General features: G+C 41.3%; 1 protein-coding gene across 1 annotated transcript in view; it reads right to left on the bottom strand.

The window, feature by feature from the left end:
* Positions 1 to 498: 498 nt before the first annotated feature.
* Positions 499 to 19,274, bottom strand: part of abcc12 (ATP-binding cassette, sub-family C (CFTR/MRP), member 12) — a gene marked incomplete at its 5' end in the record, with an annotated part of 30,784 nt that continues 12,008 nt past the window's right edge. Inside the window, 18 exons of the mRNA XM_084055263.1 lie at positions 499 to 622; positions 1,099 to 1,263; positions 2,271 to 2,384; positions 3,023 to 3,101; positions 4,449 to 4,608; positions 5,079 to 5,265; positions 5,765 to 5,854; positions 6,927 to 7,116; positions 10,070 to 10,207; positions 10,904 to 11,130; positions 12,848 to 13,030; positions 14,287 to 14,390; positions 14,532 to 14,630; positions 14,825 to 14,878; positions 15,258 to 15,354; positions 16,497 to 16,520; positions 16,874 to 16,993; positions 17,560 to 17,763. Coding sequence (XP_083911389.1) covers positions 530 to 622; positions 1,099 to 1,263; positions 2,271 to 2,384; positions 3,023 to 3,101; positions 4,449 to 4,608; positions 5,079 to 5,265; positions 5,765 to 5,854; positions 6,927 to 7,116; positions 10,070 to 10,207; positions 10,904 to 11,130; positions 12,848 to 13,030; positions 14,287 to 14,390; positions 14,532 to 14,630; positions 14,825 to 14,878; positions 15,258 to 15,354; positions 16,497 to 16,520; positions 16,874 to 16,993; positions 17,560 to 17,763 — 2,328 coding nt within the window. The 3' untranslated portion in view covers positions 499 to 529. The remainder of the gene's footprint in view (positions 623 to 1,098; positions 1,264 to 2,270; positions 2,385 to 3,022; positions 3,102 to 4,448; positions 4,609 to 5,078; positions 5,266 to 5,764; positions 5,855 to 6,926; positions 7,117 to 10,069; positions 10,208 to 10,903; positions 11,131 to 12,847; positions 13,031 to 14,286; positions 14,391 to 14,531; positions 14,631 to 14,824; positions 14,879 to 15,257; positions 15,355 to 16,496; positions 16,521 to 16,873; positions 16,994 to 17,559; positions 17,764 to 19,274) is intronic.

Raw genomic sequence — 19,274 nt, 5'->3', positions numbered from 1 at the left:
AAACAAACTGGCAAGGCAATGTGTTTGTTTGTTTTCTCAGCAATTACGTCATTTTTACAGCGTGGCTGCAGGACTCTAGCTTAGTGTAAACTATCACATGTGTTTCATACTTTTTGAAATCTTTAATTTTTTCTTTTTTTAAATAGCCGAACTATGTTTCAGCAAGAAGTATGCTGCCTTTACAGTACAGTGAGAGGGGTTCCGTATTGTTTAAGGAGTACTTTGATGAGGGACTAGAAGTGTACATACTGTAGTGCAGGCTCAACCTCCGTCCTCATACAGTACATGCAGCTTGAGTTCTCTACCACCTCTGTTTGTTTGATATCAAGAACCATGTGAGTTTAGAATCAGAGTAAGTATAAATTACTGTCTGATGATTGTAAACACAGCAACTGACTTTAGACATCCAATACAGTACAGTGAGAAATCTGTGTGTGTGTGTGTGTGTGTGTGTGTGTGTGTGTGTGTGTGTGTGTGTGTGTGTGTGTGTGTGTGTGTGTGTGTGTGTGTGTTTGTGTGCTTGTGTGTTTTAGGTGTTGACAGTGTTGGCAGCATTCAGTAGTCCAGCGAAGAACGAGTCTGGTTTTAGTCTTAACACCTCTGGACGATCAAACTCTACCACCTGAGAGAGGGACAGACAGGTGACAGAGGGCCAGGAAAGAAAAAGACAGGTGCGAGAGACAGGCAGGAACAAAGGGGACATGTGAGAGATGGACAGGGTAGTGAAATATAGGGAAGATAAAAAGGAGGAAGAGAGAAAAGAGAGACAGAGGAGAGATAGACAAAGAGAAGGAGGACAAAGACTGTCAGACAGCAGGTTCAAACATATACGTAAGTATCCACTTGAACCCTAGCATCCCTATTCTGGGGGGAACATTCTGTGAAAATAGCAGATCTATGATGTACAAGCTACTGAAATGAGCTATGTGATTTTAGATCTGCTATTTGTGGCCAAGAAATTTGGTGTTGGGATGGCGGAGCCAACTCCGATCAACTAGGTATTTGTTTACTAAGTATGGGGTTTAAGTGGGTCTGTTGATCTCTCTATTTGTCTCTGTGAGTGTGTCTTGGTGGCTGTGCTGTGCATGTCTGTGTTACCTTTCCGTTGTCCATGACCAGTATTCTGTCTGCCTCCAGGACAGTGTTAATGCGGTGTGCAATGGTGAGGACTGTACAGTCGTAGAAAGCGTCTCTGATGGTTTGCTGGATCAGAGCATCTGTCTCTGAATCGATGGACGCCGTCGCCTCGTCCAAAAGGATGATCTGAGAGGAAAGGAGAGGAGAGAGAGGAGGGAGGATGGAGAGGAGAGGAGACGGGTGCACATAGGGAGGACAGACAGACGGGGAAGACAAGCAGAGAGACAGACAGATTAGTACAGTAAGCATACAGTATAGCGTACAGTATAGCATATTGTTGCTGTCCAGTGGAAACCTTAATTTTCAGGAAATGGAAAAAAGAACCTGTGTTTCAATGGACTGAATGTAGTTATTATTTAGTCATAAGGTCTTGTTAATACTTTCATTTGTTAAATACTTCCCCCACTGACAAAAAAAAACACACAAAAAAACACAGACAGACTTAACCACTGTCAAACTGGCATCCCCAACAGCTGAACATTTAGATTTCGTTTTTTTCAAAATGGTTCTAACATACCTGATTTGGAGCTCATAATGCATCACGTTGTGACCTGTGGTCACCCGTGGTGAGCTTGTACATTATCTATTTACACTACTTTTGCACAACACTGTCTTATACAAATATTGGGAAGACAGAGAACCAGAGAGAGGGAGAGAAAGAGCGAGGGAGATTGGAATGCTTTAATTAAGAAGGAATCACAAAACGTATTCTTAAAACCTCCCATCAAATGTAAAAATGTAATACATTCTAGGATAATAACAGCGTTGGTGTTTTGTACAGTATGTTGATGTACTGAAAGTTATTCAACTCTTTCATGTAGTAATTTTGATTATGTATATTGTTAATCGTTTATTGCTGCTGCTGTCATGTTCTCAAGTTACTGTCATTAATGAATTGTAGTTTGGGATTTCAATTTGAGTTTCTCTTCAACTCAAAACCGTCAATAAAGCACATTTGAATTGAATAGAATTAAATTGAGGGGTAAAGAGGGATCGAGAGAGAGATACAGGGGGGGATACAAAAAGAGAAGGGGAACATCTTTCTTAGAAGTGCCTTAGGGATAACCAAAAGACTGAACTAGAGTTACTAGACAGAGAGAAAGAGACAAATTGATTGACAGGCAGGTAGGTACCTTAGAGTTCCTGAGCAGTGCTCTGGCCATGCACAGCAGCTGTCTCTCTCCCACAGAGAAGTTCTCTCCATTCTCAATCACCTCTCCCTCCAGCTCCCCAGGAAGACTAGAGATCTATAGAGAAAATACATTATACTTCTACTGCTAATAACCCATTCAGACCTGAGGCCAAATGTCTTCTAAATCAGTTTTCTGAAACACTTATGTTGCTATAATATCAGTGGTTTTCAAACTTTTTCATGTCAAGGACCCCAAAAATGATATGTATTTGGCCACGGAACCCCATCTCAAAATATTTAGTTCCAGAGACCTCCAGAAGCAAAGATTTGAGTTACAAATGTTCGCTTTAAATATATATATATATATTCAAAGATTTGCACAAACTTTCATGATTTTTCAGAAATAGCAGATCTACAAGCTCACTGTGCCGCACTATGATCTTGTATACCCTCTATTTTTGAATAGCCAAAGTATAAAATAATGGTTAAAGTGGTCTGTCTGTCTGTCTATCTGTTTGTCTCTCCGTCCTTCACAAATGTCGTGAACCGTTCATCCGATAAATTTGACACTAATACCTCTTCGCTTTGGGGGAAATGTGCTCTCATGGTGAAATGTGACTTTGATAATATGGGAGCGTAAGCTGTGCTGTACAAGTCTTAAAGAGAAAACAGACTGACAGACACACATGTAGGTAGAGACAGAAAGACAGATACTGTAGACAGACAGTCCCACAGACCGTACGGACAACATACAGCATCCTTCATGTAAGTCTTTTCCAGGGCCATCCAGATCGCCTCATCAGTGTTGTGGTCAAAAGGGTCCAGGTTATACCTGATAGAATAGAATAGAAACATTATTGTCCATACATGATTTTTCAAGTTCAGCATCATTAGGGTGGAATTAACCATATGAACCCCACAGTAGCATCCCTAATTCCCTATTCAGAGCGTGTCATAATAGTGCACAAATAAGTGAACATTCACTGCAATGTATTCCACCCAGTTTGCCACCCAGTGCGACAAATCTGCCAGCTGGAATTGATGGATAGAGAAAATGAAGTTGGTGGCCCTAACTTAATTTACGTTCCTTGGTAAGCAAGCACTTGGGTTTCCAATGTCCTACCTCCTCAGTGATGCTTCCTAATCTTATTTCCTAAGTCCTTCAAGCAGGCATAAGAGACTTGACACGAGAAACGCGATAATGTCCCATTCAGTGCATTGATGGCATCCGAAGCCGGTGAGAGAGAGATACAGGGAATGACATGCAGCAAAAGCCGTCAGGCTCGGGACTCGAACCCGCGACGCGCTTTCAGGCTACATTGAGCCTAAGTGCCCGGACCGCTAGGCCAGTGGTCCGGGCCGAGACTCTTTCTATTATTGGTATCTTTGTTTTAACCATGCACACGGCATAGTTTAAAGGATTGGGAAATGTATGCTGAGCTGTACTCTTCATCTTCATAAAAATAAATGTTTGATTGTTCGATTTCAACAACTCATCAAAACTTCCTTAGCCCATGACTTTAAAGCAGTTCTATGTAACTTTCCTCTTCTATCCTGGATTTGAACTTGGTTTCCTGCTCAAGTACTGACATTTTTACCATAATATAGCCGGCCTGCTTGCTCAGGGGATAAATTGAATCTTGACCATCAGGTCAAAATTCGTGTCAGATCCTGTGTCTAGGTGAGACATGACCTTTGACACGATCTAAATGTCTCAATAGAAGAGCAGAGATACAAAATACAACCACCCGAATTGTATAAGTTATATCCTCCTATAATTTGATAAACCTCTGTAGTGCGTGGTGTAGTGCGTGGTGTCATGGAAAGCTGCCCGGTTCTCTCTGAATTTGCACACAGCCATTGACCATTACCATCTGAACTTAACTGCGAAGCCCGTTTCTCAATTTCATCAAATCTCAGCGTATTATTAGCGTTTATGTGTCAAACAATGGGAGATAACGTTGCCAGGTTTCGTGTGAGAAACAAGCAGCAAGGTCTATGAAAACAACGCCAAACGACGCGAGCCCTACAAGCAACAATTGCCCCTAAACCGCTTACAATAGGCGAACATGGCAACACCGAACCACGACGGAACGCGCTGGGGGGGACGCGAGACAAGACAATAAATACAGATACCACAAAACATAAGGACAGGCTTGACGTATAAGACATGACGTACCTGACAGTTCCTATGAACAGCACAGGGTCCTGTGGGATGATAGACAGTTTGTTGCGGAGGTCATGCAGCCCGATGGTGGTGATGTCCACTCCATCTATCAGGATCTTGCCTGCAGCTGGTTCCACCAGTCTGAACAGAGCTACACCTAGAGAAGATTTACCTGGGGAACATCAACAATATCAGGTTGGCGTTTTTCAGTCTCTTAATAACTTCCCTGTATCAAAATAGTAGCTAAACTTTGATTACAGATCTGGTCATAGATAAGAAAAATGCTATTGACTATAGATCGGTAGGTGGCATTGTGGAGTGAATCAATGTTTGTCAGTCTGGTGGACATATTTTATTTTCAGGCCAAAATGTGGATTCTACATAAAAGGTGATCATCTGAGAGGCTTCCCAACGCAGAGAAAAGGCTTTCTTTTCGATACTATTATTTAAACCAATGTTTTGGTGGGTAGCGAAATTATATTCTATATTTTTACTAGCCATCGTTAGACATCGAAAACCTGGTCAATGCGGAAATACAGAGGGTTAGTGATAACTCGCTAACACTATGAACCAGAGCTATGATCTTTATAAAATCACAGGTGCATTGATCTGACAAACATCTGGAAAGCCTGCTCCTCTCACCAGATCCTGTTCTTCCCACAATGCCAACTTTCTCCCTGCCGTAGATGTGCATCTTCAGGCCATTGAGGACGATGGGGGTGTTCTCCCTGTACCTCATCTTGTAGTCATCGAAAGAGATGGACCCCTGCTGGGGCCAATCCTCTGGAATATGGACCTCTTTAACCTGCCTGGCACCCTCAGACGGACACTGAGGAAACAATATAACAGATGGACAGACAGACTGATAAATGGAGTGATTGAGATACATTTTGGTGGAGAACATAGTGGAGACATCTAGTGAAAATGTAATCTCTCAGGGCCGATTTTCAATATGCAATGAAATTCTGTTAGCAGGATTGCTGTTTAGTTGAATAGGAGGTGTCCTAGGGGGCATGCCCTTGAGCGGGAGGCAAGTACATTAGCATGAAGGGCGTAAACAACCATGTCTGATTTACTGTTGCTCATACATTAAAGAAGCTTTCCCCCAGAGGTTAGAATATATAATTATACTGTGTGTGTGTGTGTGTGTGTGTGTGTGTGTGTGTGTGCGTGCGTGCGTGCGTGCGTGCGAGTGACTAACTGTAATTTATTTCATGCAGAGAGATAAGCAGACAGATAGACACACATCCTTGTGGAGAACATAATGTAGATATGCAGAACATTACAGGTAGACAGATAGATAGACCGACAGACAGGCAGTTACGTACCGTGCTGTACTCTAGGAGTCTCTCCACTGAGCTAAACCTGGCCTCTACCTCTGTAGCCAGCCTCACCACGTACTGAAACATGCCTGTTAACTGGACACACACATCAACACCCGCACGAGTGCACACACACACACACACACACACACACACACACACACACACACACACACACACACACACACACACACACACACACACACACACACACACACACACACACACACACACACACACACACAAAGTTTTTGAAGGAGAAATAGCTGATCTGAAGAGTCACGACATGTGTCGCAAGATGAAGTATAGCCTATAGCACTTGTGACGGCCCCCATGGCCTTTGCTATAGGGTTGTGTGTGTGTGTGTGTGTGTGTGTGTGTGCCTTTAACAGCCTAACCAGATTCCCTTGGAGTGCTGGTGGAGGGTGGAGTCTGAGTTGATCAGTGGAAGGGGAGACACCTGGTCAATTGTCTCCTCACACTATAAAGTCCCCACTCTACTATGCTCTTGATCTTCAGTCCTTCCAGGCCTCAGGCGTGACCACACAGGAGAGCATTTGTGTTTGGTTTAGTTATGTTGGTTTATTAAGCCTCAGTTTCAGTGCACAGCATGTTTCCCTGCCTGTATAGTTTGGAAACTTAAACCTATTACTTTTTTTACTTATTTCACTATTGGTTAAATAAACTTTACACTTATTTACGTATTACCTCCGTGTCGTCTCCCCCTTTTCGTTATGGTCTTAGAGCCAGACTGTAACACACTGTTTCCCAAACAGTGGGTCGGGACCCATTAGTGGGTCTTACATTTTTATTATTTTAAAAGATTTTCTAAAGGTTTCCACAAAACAAATCACACATTTTCATGAGTTGAAAACAAACATCCAAACATTTTTCTAAAATAATTTCATGAATAAAATAAAAATAATCAAATAAATGCCCTAAATTAGAAAAGAAATGTTTAAGAAGTAGTGAAAATAGCTGATCTGCAAGCTCGCAACGCGGCGCGAGCTTGTAGATCTGCTATTTTCACTAGTATGGGTCCCGGGCAAACATCTGATTTGGCTTTTGGGTCTTGAGCTAAAAGGTTCGGGAACCACCGGCCAATAGTGATTTTGGGATGGGTTCACTCAAATGACTAATATGTGATAAAGTGATAACAATTATTAACCTGTATTGTGTAGGAGAGGGCCAGCCCCTTCATGGCAGGTTCAATGACATCATTGGAGGTGAGGACTACAAACAGCGACACCAGGAAAGTGATGTTGACAGACAGGAAGTCCAGCCAGAAGGACAGCCAGCGCGTCCCGCAGTTAAACAACAGGAAGTGGTTGGAGTTGGTATCACTCAGTTGTTTGAACCTATGGTAGGAAATGTTAAAGCTACACTCAGTATAGTTTTACAGTATGTCTGTTGTCTCACTCACCATACATCAGTCCTCATTGTCTCGGCCAGGCCGAAGGCATGGCCGAGACTATGTTTTGCACCCTGTCCGTCCCTATGTGTGTCCGTCTGTGAACGGCTAATCTCCGGCACCGTTGGCCCGATCAACGTGAAACTGTGCACACACAGTCCCTGGATGCCAGAGCCGAACCTCTGCCCCAAATGTTTCACATCGGCCTGTTATAGGGTGTACCAAAAAATCCTGAAGGGGGCGTCAACAAGTGTCTTTTGGTAGCGGCAGCCATTTTGGGAGGATTGGGGCTGAGGGTTGAGGGTACATAAACAGTTTGTAAACAGTGACCCGACCGTGTTTGTTTTTTAAACTCACAGTCACAATGGTGAAGACTTGCTCAGTTCATAAGTGCCATAGCAGGTCGGGTCGAGGTAATGTGGTAGATAAAGCAGTACAATTTGTCAGCTTTCCAGCATGGAGGCAACATCACGGAGCTCAAATAGATGGCTTGGATCTCAGCTGTACGACGCACAGAAATAACGTTCAACAACCTGCCCAAGTACAGCCGTGTTTGTTCACTTCACTTTCTCAAAGGTATTTTTTTTTTACCAAAAATATGAAACTGCTATTTTGTCTCTGCTACCTGAAAGTACAGTAACTAGGTAATGTAACTAGGATGGTCCAGAGTGTTAGTGACTTTGTTTTCCTCTCTAACGCACTGACAGGCGCGCTGCTCTGCTCATAGACCGAACGTTCCACTACCGTGCGAGGTCTCCAACTTTAATAAAAATAAACAAAGCTAATTTGCTACTCACCGAAACTTTCAACAACACAAAACTGCCTTTTTTTCCGATGAATAGTGAAATCGTTTTGTTTATTTTTTTATTAAAGTTGGAGACCTCACACGGACCGACACGGTAGTAGCAGCGTGCCTGTCAGAGCGTTAGAGAGAGAAAAAAGTCACTAACACTCTGGACCGCCCTAGGCTATCCTAGTCTAGTTACATACATTACCTAGTTACTTTTAGTTAGCAGAGACAACATAGCAGTTTCATGTTTTTGGTAAAAATGTACCTTTGAGAAAATGACGTGAACAAACACGGCTGTATTTGGGCAGGTTGTTGAACGTTAATTCTTTGTGTGGTACAGCTGAGATCCAAGCCATACTAGTCTCTTCTCTTTAATACATTGTTAGCCTCACACTGTATTCAATCTTCAAGAGGAGAGCTGCAACATGTGAACAGCTTTCTCATGTACAGCCACACATGTACAGTGTGCACTGATCACTATGTAGTCGGCAAAGAAGTTAATGTTTACAAACACAAACCACCGTCACTCTCTAGTCTTAAACCCGTCTCCATGTACAGTTTGACCCCCAAAGGGCTGTAGCGTCGAAAAAGGGGGCGTGGCTAACTTTTGGTGACGCGACGTTGCTACAGTCTATAGTGCCGCCAGGAGGCCGATTTTTGCTAAACAATGTTGTGTTTTTATATCACTCCTACAGATTTTGTCCAAACATCACGCAAATGATGGTACACATCTCTATAGTCATGTGATCATCACTGAGTACGTTTCTAGAAATTCTTGGCAATATTTTAAATCTATGTAATTGTTTTACTCTAATGTGCTACTATATCCTCTCTTCGGTTATCAATGTCCTTGTGGGTGAAGACAAGTACCTACAGGTGGGTGAGCTGTAGGATAATAATAAAATACACTGTATGTACAGTACTTTTGCACATACTAGTTAAATAGTGCAGTAATGCAAAACATAGTTGTGCATGTAAAATTGAGCTACAGTGAGTACTGTATATCACATTATACACCTGCTATATTTATGATCAGGTGCCCTTAAGATGTGTACTTACCACCAGTGTGTAAGTAAAGAAATAAAGTTTATTTCATTTGTGTTGCTGCACTGCTGTAACAACTGAATCTTTTTTTTTGTGTTACACTGTTTAATGGTTGACATATCACAGAACTTGAACCATGCAGAGATTGCAGACAACTATGAAACAGAAAAATGGAACTATAAAGGTTCCCAGGGGTTCATAAAACCCTGTTAGTTGTCTTCTTTATCTATTTTATTCATTTAAGCTTTGGACCAGTGCTGTCTCATCTCCTATCTTATCTTATCTCACTAAGCACATTTTATGCTACTGCAGTAATTCCCAGTGGTGGCTCAGATTTGAGCAAGTAGCAATATCACAATATAAAAATACTCTGTTACAGTAAAAGGCCTGTATTCATTTTTACTTGAGAAAAAGAACAAAAGTGTTGCCATCAAAATATACTTACAGTACCAAAGTAAAAGTACTCGGATTTGTAATTTTTTTTCAAACTGTTCAAGAATTGGCAGATCTACAAGCTCACAACAGGTCGCGATGCGAGAGTGACGCGTTATGAGCTTGTAGTTCGACATATTTTGAGTAGCCGAAGTACTGCATAAAATAGGTCTTATCGTGGTCAATGCATATTTTATGTAATCTATATCTGCTAAGTAACTAGTAATTAAAGCTGTGAAATAATTGTTGTGTAGTAAAAAGTACAATATTTGACTCTAAGATATAATGGAGTAGAAGTTTTAAATATAGAAAAAATTACTCAAGTAAAGCAAATGTACCTCCAAATTACAGTACAGTACAGTATTTGACTAAATGTACTTAGTTACTTACTAACAGGTAAATCCACATTCCAAACTCCATAATCAGCTCTATTTTTTCATTCACACATAGAAGTTAATGTAATGTCTTTGAGAATATAATATTACATTATAATGTACATTGAAAACTACTATTACTAATGCTACTACAACAATATATGATGTTTTTTCTTATACTTTATAGAGGATTCTAATATTTCTGTTTTCAATAGGAAAATCTGCTTAATGTCTGAAAATGTCAATGTAAAATGGCATACAGTTCAATGTAGATGTGTTGCTTCTCATAGGCGTGGATGACGCTTAGACCCTGGATGGTGGAGGTGGTAAGAGAAATCCATGGAGAACGACTGATGTTCTCCATCCTTTTCATCTCACGGATACTCCTCTGGAACACACTGTAAGACACACGCGCACAAACGCACGCACGCACGCACGCACGCACGCACGCACGCACGCACGCACACACACACACACACACACACACACAGTAGTTATCGCTTTCACCTTCTGTAGCTATGGGAAACAGTAACATCAACTAACAGACAATACAACGTTGAAAATCATTGATAGCTAGGAACTGTAAGCTTGTATAACTTTTAATTCAGGGGGCACTTTTCTGGTCTCTGTCATTCTGTCTTGAATAAGGAATTCCTCAAGGCTCATTCTGGGGGTCTTTTACATCTACAAAAAAACAACTCACTGTAACTCCTCCATCCATCCATATGAAGACGATTGGCCCTTCACTCAGTTCAGCCATGGAAAACCTTCAGGCCAGCTTTGCCATTATATAGAACACGCCTTCACTGATCTACACCTATTACTCAACACAAATCTCTCAAAAACCGAATGGGTTCCCAGATTGCTCAACACTTAGGAAAACAATGGTTATGACTTTCAGTAGGAAACAGGACCCTCCCCTTATATCCTCCCAACACTTTTCACAAAAGACAGATTTTAATTAGGTGGATAGCATCTAGCTAGGATGTGGCCTTCTTTCAAATGCCAAAAACCTAAGCCTGAGTGTCAGTGCACCGTCGATGCTAACAATTTAGTTTTGATCGGTCAAACGGTGTAAACAAAAGATAACTCACAAGAGGATGAGACCAAAGACGATTCCCAGCAGGGCTATAACTGCCAGCATTGCAGGGAATATGACTGCGATGCTCAGCATGGTGTAGGCGACCAGGAGGGCGAACTGTAGGAAGTTCTCCATGTTAAAAGGCAGTACAGCGTCCAACTCATCCATGTCTTTGGAGAACCGGTTGACCAGCCGCCCTGTTGGAGTGGTATCAAAGAAACTCATGGGACTCGCTATGACCTGAAGACAAGAATGGGGACAGCCAATCAGGCTCAGAAAACACAATTAATGTGTTACAGTGTATGTGTGAGGATACATATTGTACATTCTTCTGTTCTTTCATGTTTGTATATTTCTCTTTGATTACTTCTGATTTTTTTTTTCTGTCTGTTTTTTGTTTTGCTTTACTTTTCTTATTCTTTTGTTGCTGCTGTCTCAATAGGGAGACAATGTGAAATATTGTACAGAAAGACTGTATGGTGAATATGATGCACTATTATGCATAAATGTATTGTCTCTCCTGATAATAACAATAAAAACAATAAGTTGCAAAAAAAAGAAAACACAATTAATGGACGTCAGTGTCGTAACGATTAAGACAGCAGTAACACATAGCTCTTGCTGGTCTGTTCAAATCTCAGTTGTATACTTAAGTTGCTGTTGTTGTTAGTTGTTGGTGGGGTATTTGTCACTGTACATTTGCACATACATGAAATCTATCCTCTGCACTGACCCATCCTAAATATTAGGGGCAGTGGGTGCTATTAATACAGTGCCCGGGGAGTAGTTAGGGGTAGTGTTGTACGATGCCAATTTTTTTTATGATACACGATACCTATACTTTCTGTGACAATTGTTTCTATACCGATACAGAAAAAAGCATGACTGTTGAAGGTTAATCACAAGACACATACCGGCCATTAACACATTTATTATAAAAGCAAATAAGAGTACAAAACAAGTGTTAAAAAAAAACAATCTTCAAATTGTAGTGAGTGGGTGCACTCCCTCTAGGGCTGTGACATTAATAGTGTAATGGTGGTGCTGGTGTTAAAATTCATTACTAAAACTAAATAACTAATACATTATTTAAAAATAGATTTTTTCACTATGTAAAATCTTTGCTGACAGATGGGCCTCATTCACTAAGCTGTTCATAAATAGTGTGTAAAGAGATTTTCTCTAAGCACAAATTGAGATGTGATTCACGGAAGGGGGTGTAAAATCCCTGATATGTGCGGATCACAGGTGTATCTCATTTTTGTTTGAAAGTCAGAGGCGCGTTCTCGTGGAGATCATTTGCATTCTTCCACGCCCCATTTAGGACCATGAAAGGCAACCGGCAACATCCAACGTCATCGCTCTTCAGAATCATCAACAAGATCAAAAAGCGGCGGGACGTCACCCGCTTTGCAACCAAATGTTAATAAAGCAAATAGCCTACTCTCACGTTTAATTAGAATAAGAAGTTAGTTTACAAAGTTTAACCTCAGGATGAAAGGCTAATAAAAATTGGAATGGATATTATATAAGCCCTTTCTACTGAACAATTATACGCTCACCTTTGCCGAGGTAAAACGATTATGCTGGAATCCACCAATATCCGATAATCAGACCTTTATTGATTACTAAGGGGAATCTGTCCTTGGACGAACATACTGTATCCTCCACTGTCCTCATCAGATGGTAAGACTGCGTTCATCTGATGTGGTCACAGAAATGTGCTTAATGAATGAGGCCCATTGTTTATCTGGTATCCTACAGTTGAAATGTTCAGATTGTTATTTAGATAGCATATTGTTTAGACAGATGCTAGGTGCATGGTTTACCTGGTATCCTAGTTTCTTGAGGCACTACACTGTATCTCTCAAATGTATGTAATTTACTTTGCTTGTTGTAAGTCGCTCTCGACAAGAGCGTCTGCTAAATGCCTAACTTGTACTTTTTATAGGCTTACCTTTTTACACATCTTGTTGTGGAGTTTGGTGGAGGAATTCAGAGTGAACTTGGTGAAGGAGTAGCCCTTGATAACGCTTAAGAACAACATAACGACCACAATCAGGCCGTAGACCAGCTGGTAGAAGGACATCTCGGGGTTCAGGGAAATGTTTCCCTCATCTTCAACGGTCACATTGGCAGTCTGTCAGCACAACACACAGCTTTTCACACTCACAGTCTTTTATTGTTGACCACCTTTTGCACCTTAATCCCATGTATAACGCACTGACCTTTTGTCTTTTTTATTGTGCTCTTTTTTTCTCTAAGCACCTTAACGTCCATAAGTATATCATGCACAGTATACATACATTGCTGCTATGCTCAGGCACCTTAGTTTGTTTCTTATCTCAGGTACTTTTGTAAATATGTAGATAACTTGTTTGGCCTTTCTGCTGTTCTCTTGTTTGATCTCCTTCCCACTTACCCCCCACCCCTCTTCTTCTTGATGATGTAATGATGTAAAAAAACGAATTTCACACACTTTTTTACCTTGTAAATCTGTGATGTGACAATAAACCTGATTCTGATTTCACTGGGACCTGGGTACGACATAGTCTTGTACTGTTGGCAACCTGGAGTTGCCCAGTTCAACCCTGGTCTTCTACTGTTGGTCAATGTGATTATTGTTTGGTTTTTAGGGATTTGTGGACTGTGTCCAGAGAAAGCATTTTTGAGCGGCGGACTGCTTTAGATCATCATTAGCTCTTCTTACTAACGGTGTGTTTACACATGCACAGGGAGCAAGACTCCTCCGCTCAATATTTGCCGTTTGTGTGTGTGTCACTAAGACCCTCAAGTGATGTTGTCAACGCAATAACCGCAATAACGCAATAACCCCAGCAACAAAGTGATAATAACGCACATTTTCTGGTTGTGTTTAAATATTCTTAACTTTTTAGCACAAAGCCTGTAGTCACACTACTCCTCCCTGTTTTGATGCTGGTAGCTGGATGCTTGAATCAATATTGTTCCCCCATGTCAATATTTGATCATCCGGTGACGCATGCAGGCCCGTTCCAAAGGTGCACCATGTTGTTTTCCTATTGCACTTTGCCAAGGTGTTTTTGGAGCATCTCTGTATGTAGCAACACGTCTCAACTCAAAACGTTGAGCGCTGAGTTTGAAGTCGGTTGGTCCCATATATGCGTATGACCGTATGGTTATGTCTTAGTCATAGTGACATGCCTATATATGGGCGTATCGGGTTTGTTTATGGTTATGTCTGAGTCAGAGTGGCGTGGCTGTGCTCTGCCGGCCCGCCAGCCCTCCTGGTAGCCAATTTTAATATGGGATTATTTAATCATTACCTAATTTCAATCTGTGCACTTTGAGTTTATGTAAAGCACATTTTTTGTAATGAACTAAAAGGTGTTATATAAATAACGTTTGATCCCTCACCCCATGTCCTTGTTGTAGCCAGATGGAGAGCCACCAGTTGGAGAAGGCCGTAGTTCCCACCAACAGGAACATAATATTCATAACGATGAACGTCAGGATATAGCCTGGAACACAACACAACACAACACAACACAACACAGTCAACACAGTCATTGAAATGTGTGTGTGGGTGTACTGTATGTCTGTTGAAACAGCTGTACATACTGCGTGGTAATCAAGTAGTCCAAGTGGACACTGTGTTTTACCTCCACCAGCCTTGCAGTAGTGATGATATGTTCTCCAAGTGACAGAACCTTCAGAGGATCCTTCCTTAGTTACGAGCTGTTCCTTTTTTTTCACACTCCCTTCAATAATAATAATAATATTAGTTCTGCTTCAACTACAAAAGCCAATACTTTAAAAAAAAATCAAAATCTGATGAAATCCCAAAAATATAAAAAGATTATACATTGAAATATAACCTCTTCTTTTTAACACAAAACAAGCCACATATAAAAACACACAAACAGTTATATTACAGATGTTGTTTTACACTTACCTTTTTTATCAGGCTTTTTCTCTCCATCAAGTTTTTCATCTGACATGTCAAAGGCTGTTGCGAAACAAACATGCACTCAAAATACGTTTATTTTCACAGACAGTATTCAATACAATACCCAGTTTCCCCTCGGGGATCAATAAAGTAATATCTTTTTTATAAAAAAGTAGGCCGATTGGGAACAATGCCGTTGGGAATGATGCTCGTTGGGAATGCGTGCTAGTTTTGGACAACCGCCAGTCTGACCGAATTAGAGTGCAGTTATCATCACCTCCCATTCAGAAAAAAATACTTTAGACTGTGGTTGTACTGGGAAAGCTCCCAGGTCTGAATCAGTGCGAAGCAGGATGTTTCTAATTAGGGTTAGTTAGGGTTAGGGTTAGAACTGCCCAAGATGACATATTCTCTGAACAGAATAAGCTTCCCATCCCACCTTTGTTGTCATGCTGATTGGCTATGTGGTCTTCTAGTTTCGTCTCCTTCGTCTTTGTGGGGTCGGGTTTAGACTTCTCCTCCTCCTCTTTTTCAGTCTGTCAGCAGAAAGAAGAGACAACGTTAAAGCTAGGAGGAAGACAGACAGAAGGAAAGTTTACGCTTAATTTGTTATACTCCACACGAGGATGTCGCTTGCCAAAATGAACAGATCTACAAGCTAACAATGCATTGGGGTTAGCTTGTAGATCTGTTGCTTTTGGCAAGTGACACAATTTGTACCACATTGAATAAATTAGGGTTTAGAGGGAGACATTGTAGGGCAGATAAAGGAAAGAAGATTCTGGTGGGATAATAGTAATTGTACAGTACAAACAGTAGAATATAGATTTTTTTATGTATATTTATTTTTGGTGAATAGTGCTGGTAAAGTAGTGGTGGTTTAGTACATGAACATGTACAGTAACAGTCATTCATGTAGTGTAGTTTGGATGTAATTAGACATAATGTGTCACTATATGGTTATAATCTGACTGGTTAGGAGTGTGTACACTAGATTAGTGCACAGGATGGGCACCTCCAGCGCCCTTACACTGCTTCTCCCCTTTTGTACTAAGTTTAATGGAGAGAGGTGGGTGTCATAAGATGTTCTACATACTGTAACAAAATTGGAATTAGAATTACCAATGATTCCTCTTTCATGATATATAAGATGCACCAGTTAATATGTAGATTTTCACACAATGACATAAGTTGTTTTTGACTGACAAATATCTGCCCTATGTTTGTTTACTTTTATTTGTGTAAGAATTGAGTAGGAGTATGTTCATGTCAGGTATGTTCTTGTATTTAATTTAGTATTATTTATACATGTATTTTAAATGTTGCAGTATAACTGGCTGGGGGTGCTGGAATCTGTACAGCAGGTTCTATTTTGGCATCAGACAATAATGAATAATACCACTAAAGACAAACAAGATTCAGTGATTTTAGTTGTCCAATTTTAAATAGGTAGCTTACCTCATAACAATCCAATGCAATTCCTTGAATTTGGAATGAACAAATCAAATGCATACACAAATTTGATACAATACAACAAGCATGCACAAATTTGACATTGATCAGTGTAGTACTTGGCAACATATTCTGCGGAGTGCGTACAGACGGATGGACGACGGACAGGCACACGCCCGTGAGCATGCACACACTGCGTGCATGAAAATAATAAGTCATCACTCACTCTCACCACCACCTCCACCATATACTGTAAAAGAGAGGTCGCCACAGAAAGTATCAGTGGATTTACAAAACACAAAATAGGCTAGAATTGGACATCATAGCCTAATGTAGCGTCGTCTTATGTTACTTTGGAAGCAGGAATTCACAATTCACAACTGGACATATCATGTTTTCTTTCTGTGCTCTTACAAAACATAATCGGTCCCCTCATCCCAAAACACTGAACACAACACACACATACTGTAGGCTAAATAACAGTACAGGTCAGTTATGTTTTAGTACATTATATTTACACATTACAGGTCAGTGATGTTTTATTACATCATATTTACACAGTACAGGTCAGTTATGTTTTAGTACATCATATTTTCACAGTACCTGGTAGTTAGTAATGAGCTGGGCGTAGCGGCCCCCGGCCCACATCAGGGACTTGTGGCTTCCACACTCTTTCACCTCCCCTCCCTCCATAACCACCACCTCATCACAGAACTCCAGATACTGACACACGCACACCACGCACACACACACACACGCACGCACGCACGCACGCACGCACGCACACACACACACACACACACACACACACACACACACACACACACACACACACACACACACACACACACACACACACACACACACACACAGATTACATTACCATCAGTTACATTACAGCTACAGCTGGATTTATAGATTAGTTATATAATATTATGCATAAACCCACGCTTGCATTACATTTAGTTATATATTGTAATTCAACTATCGAGGGAGAATCAACATAAACATGGTGGATGTAACTCATACATTGTCAAGTGTTTTTTTCCCCCAAAGCACTTGATAATGTAATATGTGTGCCTGACTATCTGCTCATAAATAAAATGGTACAGTCTGCATTTATATAAATGCAGACTATTTAACATAATTTTGTTTAAGTGCAGCGCCCAGGTCAGGTGTTTTATAATATCATGCATGTATCAGCAAGGTCTAGTTTTGTCCTTAGTCTAGTTTTGAACGGGGTTCTAGACAGCTTGGGCTACAACCACACAGTGAAAAGAAAGCCCTACCTGTAGCTGATGAGTGACCAGGATAATGGACTTTCCCCGCAGCTCCTTCTTAACACACTCCTCAAAGATGTGTTTTCCTACGTGTGCGTCGACGGCGGACAAAGGGTCATCCAGCAGGTAGATGTCTCTGTTGGAGTAAACTGCTCTGGCCAGACTGACCCTCTGCTTCTGACCTCCTGATAGGTTCAACCCTCGCTCACCTATCTGGAGAGGACAGGAGAACAGGAAGGACAAGAGGAGGGAAGAGAGATTATTGCATTATTAACCTGAATGTTTAACATTCCTCCACAAGGAACTGCTTTTTACAACCTTGAACTGAGATATGAACTGGAATACTGTATATGTAGTGGAGACTCTGGTATGATGTCCTTGTGTGTGTTGTGGTGTTTTGACTTAGTTGCCCCTTAACTCTTTTTAATTGCACTACTGTATAACTCAGGGGAAACTTATTATTTTTAACAGTTAGTTATATTCTGTTCTTTTGTTTTTGAGAGGAAGAGGGCCAAGTATGAGGAGCTGGCAGGCGAATGCCGAAGCAGAGTTTGGTGGACTCCATGCAACACAATCGAGGTCCGGTGCAGAGGATTCGCAGGCCAGTTGCTGTACAGAACGTCAACAACGTCGCTGATGCCACTGAGAACACATCAAGATGGCTGTGGATCACGAGGGCTGATCTGTGGACCACAAAAGCTAACTAGACACAAGCTGGAGGCTGGGTCACCTGGATGAGGGTGTCTGATGTTGAAAGACCCGAAACACCCGATGACCATTAGTGTCAGGATCTGCGTTTCTGTCTTGTTTTTGAAGTGTTTCTGGTACCTTATTCTGTTGTTTTGTTCCAATTGTTTTCTGTTCTTTGTACTTTTATTATGTAGTGATGTCCTAGTGCTTTCCTGTCTGCCCTGGTTACTGTTTCCTGTCCTGTCTCACCGCCCTGTGATTATTAGTTATCTCCACCTGTGTCCTGTTAGTCCCTTAGCCAATCGTGTGTTAATTGTCTGTTGAGTTCACCTGTGTCCTGTTATCCTCGTGTGTATTTAACCCCTGTGTTTGAGCATTTTCTTTGTTGGATTATATTGTGACCAGTGTTTCTCTGTGATGTCCTGTAGTCCAGTGTTTTGAACATTGAACCCCTGTAAAGCCTGATTTTGTCTGCATTTGGGTCCTAAACCGTCATTCCTGACAATTAGGTTGCATCACTGACGATGTGGCTAGGTTGCATTAAAAGGTGTGTTAATCCTATTCTAGTACCGAAGTCCTGACGTCACTCGTTCATCCCCTGGGTCACGGAATTGTGGTCCAAAAAAATAAAACTGTCCCGGCGTTATTGTCAGGGAGGTGGCTCTGTATCCTTTACGATACAGAGCCACTTATATTTGATACAGTCTGTTTCTGGCGCAAATGTGATTAATTTGGCGGCGGTAACATTAGCGTTTTCTCGTCGTCAGTAGATGCCTCATATATGAGTCAAACCGCACCGGCTCATTTGTTTATTTTTGGAACACAGTTCTTATATGACGCAAAACACGTCTATGGACATTCAGAATGGGGGGGGGGGGGGGGGGGACGTGACCCGGGTAGGATGCGTAAATTATGTCAGACTTCGGTGCTCTATTCACAAAGTCCACACCCAGGGATGGGTGTGCTATGTGCAGACTTTGGAATGCAACCATAACCACAGATCCCATAGCCTGTAGCAAAAATGTTTATAAACA

The sequence above is a fragment of the Gymnoscopelus microlampas genome (genome assembly GCF_963454915.1).
Source record: "Gymnoscopelus microlampas genome assembly, chromosome: 1".
NCBI classification, from domain to species: Eukaryota; Metazoa; Chordata; class Actinopteri; order Myctophiformes; family Myctophidae; genus Gymnoscopelus; species Gymnoscopelus microlampas.
Note: the sequence above shows the minus strand (reverse complement) of the source record. Positions and strands in the feature narration are given on the sequence as shown.